The sequence below is a fragment of the Phyllobates terribilis genome, unplaced genomic scaffold, assembly GCF_046119375.1.
Source record: "Phyllobates terribilis strain yellow unplaced genomic scaffold, ASM4611937v1 Scaffold_3__8_contigs__length_932513732, whole genome shotgun sequence".
Classification (NCBI taxonomy): domain Eukaryota; kingdom Metazoa; phylum Chordata; class Amphibia; order Anura; family Dendrobatidae; genus Phyllobates; species Phyllobates terribilis.
Genome location: NW_027362763.1, coordinates 14,934,216 through 14,945,565, shown reverse-complemented (window position 1 = coordinate 14,945,565; position 11,350 = coordinate 14,934,216). Strand labels below are relative to the sequence as shown.

General features: G+C 55.9%; 1 protein-coding gene across 2 annotated transcripts in view; it reads right to left on the bottom strand.

The window, feature by feature from the left end:
- Positions 1–255: 255 nt before the first annotated feature.
- PREB (prolactin regulatory element binding) overlaps positions 256–11,350 on the bottom strand; it is a 28,550-nt gene continuing 17,455 nt past the window's right edge. For both annotated transcript variants that reach the window (XM_073673676.1, XM_073673677.1), the window contains exons 9-10: positions 4,017–4,176; positions 256–856 (exon numbers count right to left, since the gene is read on the bottom strand). In XM_073673676.1, coding sequence (XP_073529777.1) covers positions 762–856; positions 4,017–4,176 — 255 coding nt within the window. In that variant the 3' untranslated portion in view covers positions 256–761. The remainder of the gene's footprint in view (positions 857–4,016; positions 4,177–11,350) is intronic.

Sequence of the window (11,350 nt, the reverse complement as noted above, 5' to 3'; positions counted from 1 at the left end):
TGTGTGTAATGACTCTATATAATAGATCCCTCTGTGTGTAATGACTCTATATAATAGATCCCTGTGTGTAATGACTCTATATAATAGATCCCTCTGTGTGTAATGACTCTATATAATAGATCCCTCTGTGTGTAATGACTCTATATAATAGATGATATTCTAATTTAGTGAGATGCACCTGTATGTCCGCTGTGAATATCACGGCACAACGGGAAAGCTAAAGACCCCAAGAACATGCAGGACTGACAACGAGAGTGTAATATCCCCCTTTATTAGTGAATCTTGGGCTCAGCCTCCAGCAGCGGTCTCTGCACATGCAGGGTGGTCTCCAACATGGAAACACTGTATGGATGGTAGCGACGTGGGGTCCGTGCAGCTTATAAGTCGTGGTGGAGAATTTCACCCTCTACAGATGGGAATCCAACCACCAAGGACCAGAGCTCACTGGTCACCAGGTAGATGAGTCCACAGAGGCGACATTATTACACAATGGTCCATAATTAGCGAGATAAAAGGTCGACTCTTCATAGTCGACCGTCACGTTTCATCATTAGTACAATGTCTAGAAATCAGTCGTGGAATGAGGAATGGAGGACGCGGAGAACATGGGTCGTCCTGCCTGCAGCCGTATGTGCAGATACATGAGCGGCCAGCGAGACGTCTCCACATCATAACCACCATGGGAACCTCCCGTCCCTCTACGCACCCCGGCTCCAGGTCGTGTCCTGGACTGTCATAGGATCTCCACTCAGGTAACACTTCTAGAAGAAGTCTGGGAAGGTGTATTGGAGCAGAATGATGGCACCGACCACCAGCACAGCGCACAGGAGGAACAGCAGCCACACAGGGAAGGTTCCTGGAAGGGAAACAGCAAGAGACATCAGCAAAGGCACCGCTAACTATGCAGAAAGAGCGGTCAGCAAAGGCACCGCTAACTATGCAGAAACAGCAGGAGACGTCAGCAAAGGCACCGCTAACTATGCAGAAACAGCAGGAGACGTCAGCAAAGGCACCGCTAACTATGCAGAAACAGCAGGAGAGGTCAGCAAAGGCACCGCTAACTATGCAGAAACAGCAGGAGACGTCAGCAAAGGCACCGCTAACTATGCAGAAACAGCAGGAGACGTCAGCAAAGGCACCGCTAACTATGCAGAAACAGCAGGAGACGTCAGCAAAGGCACCGCTAACTATACAGAAACAGCAGGAGACGTCAGCAAAGGCACCGCTAACTATACAGAAACAGCAGGAGACGTCAGCAAAGGCACCGCTAACTATGCAGAAACAGCAGGAGACGTCAGCAAAGGCACCGCTAACTATGCAGAAACAGCAGGAGACGTCAGCAAAGGCACCGCTAACTATACAGAAACAGCAGGAGAGGTCAGCAAAGGCACCGCTAACTATGCAGAAACAGCAGGAGACGTCAGCAAAGACACCGCTAACTATACAGAAACAGCAGGAGAGGTCAGCAAAGGCACCGCTAACTATGCAGAAACAGCAGGAGAGGTCAACAAAGGCACCGCTAACTATGCAGAAACAGCAGGAGAGGTCAGCAAAGGCACCGCTAACTATGCAGAAACAGCAGGAGAGGTCAGCAAAGGCACCGCTAACTATGCAGAAACAGCAGGAGACGTCAGCAAAGACACCGCTAACTATGCAGAAACAGCAGGAGAGGTCAGCAAAGGCACCGCTAACTATGCAGAAACAGCAGGAGAGGTCAACAAAGGCACCGCTAACTATGCAGAAACAGCAGGAGAGGTCAGCAAAGGCACCGCTAACTATGCAGAAACAGCAGGAGAGGTCAACAAAGGCACCGCTAACTATGCAGAAACAGCAGGAGAGGTCAGCAAAGGCACCGCTAACTATACAGAAACAGCAGGAGACGTCAGCAAAGACACCGCTAACTATGCAGAAACAGCAGGAGACGTCAGCAAAGACACCGCTAACTATGCAGAAACAGCAGGAGACGTCAGCAAAGGCACCGCTAACTATACAGAAACAGCAGGAGACGTCAGCAAAGGCACCGCTAACTATGCAGAAACAGCAGGAGACGTCAACAAAGGCACCGCTAACTATGCAGAAACAGCAGGAGAGGTCAGCAAAGGCACCGCTAACTATGCAGAAACAGCAGGAGAGGTCAGCAAAGGCACCGCTAACTATACAGAAACAGCAGGAGACGTCAGCAAAGACACCGCTAACTATGCAGAAACAGCAGGAGACGTCAGCAAAGGCACCGCTAACTATGCAGAAACAGCAGGAGACGTCAGCAAAGGCACCGCTAACTATACAGAAACAGCAGGAGACGTCAGCAAAGGCACCGCTAACTATGCAGAAACAGCGGGAGAGGTCAGCAAAGGCACCGCTAACTATGCAGAAACAGCAGGAGAGGTCAGCAAAGGCACCGCTAACTATGCAGAAACAGCAGGAGAGGTCAGCAAAGGCACCGCTAACTATGCAGAAACAGCAGGAGAGGTCAGCAAAGGCACCGCTAACTATGCAGAAACAGCAGGAGAGGTCAGCAAAGGCACCGCTAACTATGCAGAAACAGCAGGAGAGGTCAGCAAAGGCACCGCTAACTATGCAGAAACAGCAGGAGACGTCAACAAAGGCACCGCTAACTATGCAAAAACAGCAGGAGACGTCAGCAAAGGCACCGCTAACTATGCAGAAACAGCAAGAGAGGTCAACAAAGGCACCGCTAACTATGCAGAAACAGCAGGAGAGGTCAGCAAAGGCACCGCTAACTATGCAGAAACAGCAGGAGAGGTCAGGAAAGGCACCGCTAACTATGCAGAAACAGCAGGAGAGGTCAGCAAAGGCACCGCTAACTATGCAGAAACAGCAGGAGAGGTCAGCAAAGGCACCGCTAACTATGCAGAAACAGCAGGAGACGTCAACAAAGCCACCGCTAACTATGCAGAAACAACAGGAGACGTCAGCAAAGCCACCGCTAACTATGCAGAAACAGCAGGAGAGGTCAGCAAAGCCACCGCTAACTATGCAGAAACAGCAGGAGAGGTCAGGAAAGGCACCGCTAACTATGCAGAAACAGCAGGAGAGGTCAGCAAAGACACCGCTAACTATGCAGAAACAGCAGGAGACGTCAGCAAAGACACCGCTAACTATGCAGAAACAGCAGGAGAGGTCAGCAAAGGCACCGCTAACTATGCAGAAACAGCAGGAGAGGTCAGCAAAGGCACCGCTAACTATGCAGAAACAGCAGGAGAGGTCAGCAAAGGCACCGCTAACTATGCAGAAACAGCAGGAGACGTCAGCAAAGGCACCGCTAACTATGCAGAAACAGCAGGAGATGTCAGCAAAGGCACCGCTACCTAAGCAGAAACAGCAGGAGAGGTCAGCAAAGGCACCGCTAACTATGCAGAAACAGCAGGAGACGTCAGCAAAGACACCGCTAACTATGCAGAAACAGCAGGAGAGGTCAGCAAAGGCACCGCTAACTATACAGAAACAGCAGGAGACGTCAGCAAAGGCACCGCTAACTATGCAGAAACAGCAGGAGAGGTCAGCAAAGGCACCGCTAACTATGCAGAAACAGCAGGAGACGTCAGCAAAGGCACCGCTAACTATGCAGAAACAGCAGGAGAGGTCAGCAAAGGCACCGCTAACTATACACACTCTTCAAGGGCTCGTCCTAGTAGACCTGCGGCATCCTACTATTCGGGCCACAGAACCTGGTTTCCTGCTTTTAACCCCTTCCATCCATCCTCTGCCTTTAGACAAGTAGGCTCTGTGATCATAGACCATAACCACAGCGATCAGCAGCGATTACTATTCTCCACTGCCCATCCCCCACACATGGTGGTCGTAGGGTTATAACTACAGGTAAACACCCCCCAGGGCTGTCACCACCAAAACAAGGGCGCAGGAGAATTTCCACGTGTTGGCAGTATAGCCTCCCATACACATTATCACTGTAATTACAGCACGCTGACCCCCCAACAACCTCCCATCCACCCTGAAAGACTCGCATGGCTCTTCAAGGAGCTGAGGACACCTACGTCTGTTGGGCAGGACGTGTAGTTTACAGCGACTGTCCACCGCCACGCTCAGCATGGCCGCCTCATTGTCACCACGTAGAATCTGTCCTTGCACAGTGTCCGGTAAGAAGGCCAAGTCAGTGACCACAATGCCGTGCGCTTCCTGCACGTAGTACAGCTTCTGTACAGAGAGACCGCACAGGATGAGTATGAGGAGGAAAAGGGGGCAGAGGGAAAAGGCGGAAGAGAAGGGAGCAGGGGGGTAAAGGAGGAGGAGAAAGAAGCATGGGGGTACAGGAGGAAGAAAAGGGAGCAGGGGGGTAAAGGAGGAGGAGAAGGAAGCAGGGGGGTAAAGGAGGAGGAGAAGGAAGCAGGGGGGTACAGGAGGAGGAGAAGGAAGCAGGGGGGTACAGGAGAAAGAGAAGGGAGCATGGGGGTACAGGAGGAAGAGAAGGGAGCATGGGGGTACAGGAGGAAGAGAAGGGAGCATGGGGGTACAGGAGGAAGAGAAGGGAGCATGGGGGGTAAAGGAGGAGGAGAAGGGAGCATGGGGGGTAAAGGAGGAGGAGAAGGGAGCATGGGGGGTAAAGGAGGAGGAGAAGGAAGCATGGGGGGTAAAGGAGGAGGAGAAGGGAGCATGGGGGTACAGGAGGAAGAGAAGGGAGCATGGGGGGTAAAGGAGGAAGAGAAGGAAGCATAGGGGGCGTAAAGGAGGAGGAGAAGGGAGCATGGGGGTACAGGAGGAAGAGAAGGGAGCATGGGGGTACAGGAGGAAGAGAAGGGAGCATGGGGGGTAAAGGAGGAGGAGAAGGAAGCATGGGGGGTAAAGGAGGAGGAGAAGGGAGCATGGGGGTACAGGAGGAAGAGAAGGGAGCATGGGGGGTAAAGGAGGAAGAGAAGGAAGCATAGGGGGCGTAAAGGAGGAGGAGAAGGGAGCATGGGGGTACAGGAGGAAGAGAAGGGAGCATGGGGGGTAAAGGAGGAAGAGAAGGAAGCATAGGGGGCGTAAAGGAGGAGGAGAAGGGAGCATGGGTGGGTACAGGAGGAAGAGAAGGGAGCAGGGGGGTAAAGGAGGAAGAGAAGGAAGCATAGGGGGCGTAAAGGAGGAGGAGAAGGAAGCATAGGGGGCGTAAAGGAGGAGGAGAAGGAAGCATGGGGGTACAGGAGGAAGAGAAGGGAACAGAGGGTACAGGAGGAAGAGAAGGGCGCAGACGGAAAAGGAGGAGGAGAAGGGCGCATGGGGGGTAAAGGAGGAGGAGAAGGGAGCATGGGGGGGTAAAGGAGGAGGAGAAGGAAGCATGGGGGGGTAAAGGAGGAGGAGGAGGGAGCATGGGGGGGTAAAGGAGGAGGAGAAGGGAGCAGGGGGGTAAAGGAGGAGGAGAAGGAAGCAGGGGGGTAAAGGAGGAGGAGAAGGAAGCAGGGGGGTAAAGGAGGAGGAAAAGGAAGCAGGGGGGTAAAGGAGGAGGAGAAGGAAGCAGGGGGGTAAAGGAGGAGGAGAAGGAAGCAGGGGGGTACAGGAGGAGGAGAAGGAAGCATGGGGGGTAAAGGAGGAGGAGAAGGGAGCATGGGGGTACAGGAGGAAGAGAAGGGAGCATGGGGGGTAAAGGAGGAAGAGAAGGAAGCATAGGGGGCGTAAAGGAGGAGGAGAAGGGAGCATGGGGGTACAGGAGGAAGAGAAGGGAGCATGGGGGTACAGGAGGAAGAGAAGGGAGCATGGGGGGTAAAGGAGGAGGAGAAGGAAGCATGGGGGGTAAAGGAGGAGGAGAAGGGAGCATGGGGGTACAGGAGGAAGAGAAGGGAGCATGGGGGGTAAAGGAGGAAGAGAAGGAAGCATAGGGGGCGTAAAGGAGGAGGAGAAGGGAGCATGGGGGTACAGGAGGAAGAGAAGGGAGCATGGGGGGTAAAGGAGGAAGAGAAGGAAGCATAGGGGGCGTAAAGGAGGAGGAGAAGGGAGCATGGGTGGGTACAGGAGGAAGAGAAGGGAGCAGGGGGGTAAAGGAGGAAGAGAAGGAAGCATAGGGGGCGTAAAGGAGGAGGAGAAGGAAGCATAGGGGGCGTAAAGGAGGAGGAGAAGGAAGCATGGGGGTACAGGAGGAAGAGAAGGGAACAGAGGGTACAGGAGGAAGAGAAGGGCGCAGACGGAAAAGGAGGAGGAGAAGGGCGCATGGGGGGTAAAGGAGGAGGAGAAGGGAGCATGGGGGGGTAAAGGAGGAGGAGAAGGAAGCATGGGGGGGTAAAGGAGGAGGAGGAGGGAGCATGGGGGGGTAAAGGAGGAGGAGAAGGGAGCAGGGGGGTAAAGGAGGAGGAGAAGGAAGCAGGGGGGTAAAGGAGGAGGAGAAGGAAGCAGGGGGGTAAAGGAGGAGGAAAAGGAAGCAGGGGGGTAAAGGAGGAGGAGAAGGAAGCAGGGGGGTAAAGGAGGAGGAGAAGGAAGCAGGGGGGTACAGGAGGAGGAGAAGGAAGCAGGGGGGTACAGGAGGAGGAGGAGGAGGAGAAGGAAGCAGGGGGTACAGGAGGAAGAGAAGGGAGCATGGGGGTATAGGAGGAAGAGAAGGGAGCATGGGGGTACAGGAGGAAGAGAAGGGAGCATGGGGGTACAGGAGGAAGAGAAGGGAGCATGGGGGTACAGGAGGAAGAGAAGGGAGCATGGGGGGTAAAGGAGGAGGAGAAGGGAGCATGGGGGTACAGGAGGAAGAGAAGGGAGCATGGGTGGGTACAGGAGGAAGAGAAGGGAGCATGGGTGGGTACAGGAGGAAGAGAAGGGAGCAGGGGGGTAAAGGAGGAAGAGAAGGGAGCATAGGGGGCGTAAAGGAGGAGGAGAAGGAAGCATGGGGGGCGTAAAGGAGGAGGAGAAGGAAGCATGGGGGTACAGGAGGAAGAGAAGGGAACAGAAGGTACAGGAGGAAGAGAAGGGCGCGGACGGAAAAGGAGGAGGAGAAGGGCGCATGGGGGGTAAAGGAGGAGGAGAAGGGAGCATGGGGGGGATAAAGGAGGAGGAGAAGGGAGCATGGGGGGGGTAAAGGAGGAGGAGAAGGAAGCATGGGGGGGTAAAGGAGGAGGAGGAGGGAGCATGGGTGGGGTAAAGGAGGAGGAGAAGGGAACAGGGGGGTACAGGAGGAAGAGAAGGGAGCAGGGGGGTAAAGGAGGAGGAGAAGGAAGCATGGGGGTACAGGAGGAAGAGAAGGGAGCAGGGGGGTACAGGAGGAAGAGAAGGGAGCAGGGGGGTACAGGAGGAAGAGAAGGGAGCAGGGGGGTACAGGAGGAAGAGAAGGGAGCAGGGGGGTACAGGAGGAAGAGAAGGGAGCAGGGGGGTACAGGAGGAAGAGAAGGGAGCAGGGGGGTACAGGAGGAAGAGAAGGAAGCATGGGGGGTACAGGAGGAAGAGAAGGAAGCATGGGGGGTACAGGAGGAGGAGGAGAAGGGAGCATGGGGGTACAGGAGGAAGAGAAGGGAGCATGGGGGTACAGGAGGAAGAGAAGGGAGCTTGGGGGTACAGGAGGAAGAGAAGGGAGCATGGGGGTACAGGAGGAAGAGAAGGGAGCATGGGTGGGTAAAGGAGGAGGAGAAGGAAGCATGGGGGTACAGGAGGAGGAGAAGGGAGCATGGGGGTACAGGAGGAGGAGAAGGGAGCATGGGGGTACAGGAGGAAGAGAAGGGAGCAGGGGGTTACAGGAGGAAGAGAAGGGAGCAGGGGGGTACAGGAGGAAGAGAAGGGAGCATGGGGGGTGCAGGAGGAAGAGAAGGAAGCATGGGGGGTGCAGGAGGAAGAGAAGGAAGCATGGGGGGTAAAGGAGGAGGAGAAGGGAGCATGGGGGGTAAAGGAGGAGAAGGGAGCATGGGGGTACAGGAGGAAGAGAAGGAAGCATGGGGGGTACAGGAGGAGGAGAAGGAAGCATGGGGGTAAAGGAGGAGGAGAAGGAAGCATGGGTGGGTAAATGAGGAGAAGGGAGCAGGGGGTACAGGAGGAAGAGAAGGGAGCAGGGGGTACAGGAGGAAGAGAAGGGAGCAGGGGGTACAGGAGGAAGAGAAGGGAGCAGGGGGTAAAGGAGGAAGAGAAGGAAGCATGGGGGTACAGGAGGAAGAGAAGGGAGCATGGGGGTACAGGAGGAAGAGAAGGGAGCATGGGGGTACAGGAGGAAGAGAAGGGAGCATGGGGGTACAGGAGGAAGAGAAGGAAGCATGGGTGGGTAAAGGAGGAGGAGAAGGAAGCATGGGGGTACAGGAGGAGGAGAAGGGAGCATGGGGGTACAGGAGGAAGAGAAGGGAGCAGGGGGTTACAGGAGGAAGAGAAGGGAGCAGGGGGGTACAGGAGGAAGAGAAGGGAGCATGGGGGTACAGGAGGAAGAGAATGGAGCAGGGGGGTACAGGAGGAAGAGAAGGGAGCATGGGGGGTGCAGGAGGAAGAGAAGGAAGCATGGGGGGTAAAGGAGGAAGAGAAGGAAGCATGGGGGGTAAAGGAGGAGGAGAAGGGAGCATGGGGGGTAAAGGAGGAGGAGAAGGGAGCATGGGGGGTAAAGGAGGAGGAGAAGGGAGCATGGGGGGTGCAGGAGGAAGAGAAGGAAGCATGGGGATAAAGGAGGAGGAGGAGAAGGGAGCATGGGGGTACAGGAGGAAGAGAAGGAAGCATGGGGGGTACAGGAGGAAGAGAAGGAAGCAGGGGGGTACAGGAGGAGGAGAAGGAAGCAGGGGGGTACAGGAGGAGGAGAAGGAAGCAGGGGGGTACAGGAGGAGGAGAAGGAAGCAGGGGGGTACAGGAGGAGGAGGAGGAGAAGGAAGCAGGGGGTACAGGAGGAAGAGAAGGGAGCATGGGGGTATAGGAGGAAGAGAAGGGAGCATGGGGGTACAGGAGGAAGAGAAGGGAGCATGGGGGTACAGGAGGAAGAGAAGGGAGCATGGGGGTACAGGAGGAAGAGAAGGGAGCATGGGGGGTAAAGGAGGAGGAGAAGGGAGCATGGGGGTACAGGAGGAAGAGAAGGGAGCATGGGTGGGTACAGGAGGAAGAGAAGGGAGCATGGGTGGGTACAGGAGGAAGAGAAGGGAGCAGGGGGGTAAAGGAGGAAGAGAAGGGAGCATAGGGGGCGTAAAGGAGGAGGAGAAGGAAGCATGGGGGGCGTAAAGGAGGAGGAGAAGGAAGCATGGGGGTACAGGAGGAAGAGAAGGGAACAGAAGGTACAGGAGGAAGAGAAGGGCGCGGACGGAAAAGGAGGAGGAGAAGGGCGCATGGGGGGTAAAGGAGGAGGAGAAGGGAGCATGGGGGAGGTAAAGGAGGAGGAGAAGGGAGCATGGGGGGGTAAAGGAGGAGGAGAAGGAAGCATGGGGGGGTAAAGGAGGAGGAGGAGGGAGCATGGGTGGGTAAAGGAGGAGGAGAAGGGAACAGGGGGGTACAGGAGGAAGAGAAGGGAGCAGGGGGGTACAGGAGGAAGAGAAGGGAGCAGGGGGGTACAGGAGGAAGAGAAGGGAGCAGGGGGGTACAGGAGGAAGAGAAGGGAGCAGGGGGGTACAGGAGGAAGAGAAGGGAGCAGGGGGGTACAGGAGGAAGAGAAGGGAGCAGGGGGGTACAGGAGGAAGAGAAGGGAGCAGGGGGGTACAGGAGGAAGAGAAGGGAGCAGGGGGGTACAGGAGGAAGAGAAGGGAGCAGGGGGGTACAGGAGGAAGAGAAGGAAGCATGGGGGGTACAGGAGGAAGAGAAGGAAGCATGGGGGGTACAGGAGGAGGAGGAGAAGGGAGCATGGGGGTACAGGAGGAAGAGAAGGGAGCATGGGGGTACAGGAGGAAGAGAAGGGAGCTTGGGGGTACAGGAGGAAGAGAAGGGAGCTTGGGGGTACAGGAGGAAGAGAAGGGAGCATGGGGGTACAGGAGGAAGAGAAGGGAGCATGGGTGGGTAAAGGTGGAGGAGAAGGAAGCATGGGGGTACAGGAGGAGGAGAAGGGAGCATGGGGGTACAGGAGGAGGAGAAGGGAGCATGGGGGTACAGGAGGAAGAGAAGGGAGCAGGGGGTTACAGGAGGAAGAGAAGGGAGCAGGGGGTACAGGAGGAAGAGAAGGGAGCATGGGGGGTGCAGGAGGAAGAGAAGGAAGCATGGGGGGTGCAGGAGGAAGAGAAGGAAGCATGGGGGGTAAAGGAGGAGGAGAAGGGAGCATGGGGGGTAAAGGAGGAGGAGGAAGCATGGGGGGTGCAGGAGGAAGAGAAGGAAGCATGGGGATAAAGGAGGAGGAGGAGAAGGGAGCATGGGGGTACAGGAGGAAGAGAAGGAAGCATGGGGGGTACAGGAGGAACAGAAGGAAGCATGGGGGTAAAGGAGGAGGAGAAGGAAGCATGGGTGGGTAAATGAGGAGAAGGGAGCAGGGGGTACAGGAGGAAGAGAAGGGAGCAGGGGGTACAGGAGGAAGAGAAGGGAGCAGGGGGTACAGGAGGAAGAGAAGGGAGCAGGGGGTACAGGAGGAAGAGAAGGGAGCAGGGGGTACAGGAGGAAGAGAAGGGAGCAGGGGGTACAGGAGGAAGAGAAGGGAGCAGGGGGTAAAGGAGGAAGAGAAGGAAGCATGGGGGTACAGGAGGAAGAGAAGGGAGCATGGGGGTACAGGAGGAAGAGAAGGAAGCATGGGTGGGTAAAGGAGGAGGAGAAGGAAGCATGGGGGTACAGGAGGAGGAGAAGGGAGCATGGGGGTACAGGAGGAAGAGAAGGGAGCAGGGGGTTACAGGAGGAAGAGAAGGGAGCAGGGGGGTACAGGAGGAAGAGAAGGGAGCATGGGGGTACAGGAGGAAGAGAATGGAGCAGGGGGGTACAGGAGGAAGAGAAGGGAGCATGGGGGGTGCAGGAGGAAGAGAAGGAAGCATGGGGGGTAAAGGAGGAAGAGAAGGAAGCATGGGGGGTAAAGGAGGAGGAGAAGGGAGCATGGGGGGTAAAGGAGGAGGAGAAGGGAGCATGGGGGGTAAAGGAGGAGGAGAAGGGAGCATGGGGGGTAAAGGAGGAGGAGAAGGGAGCATGGGGGGTGCAGGAGGAAGAGAAGGAAGCATGGGGATAAAGGAGGAGGAGGAGAAGGGAGCATGGGGGTACAGGAGGAAGAGAAGGAAGCATGGGGGGTACAGGAGGAAGAGAAGGAAGCATGGGGGGTACAGGAGGAAGAGAAGGAAGCATGGGGGGTAAATGAGGAGGAGAAGGAAGCATGGGTGGGTAAATGAGGAGAAGGGAGCAGGGGGTACAGGAGGAAGAGAAGGGAGCAGGGGGTACAGGAGGAAGAGAAGGGAGCAGGGGGTACAGGAGGAAGAGAAGGGAGCAGGGGGTACAGGAGGAAGAGAAGGGAGCATGGGGGTAAAGGAGGAAGAGAAGGGAGCATGGGGGTAAAGGAGGAAGAGAAGGA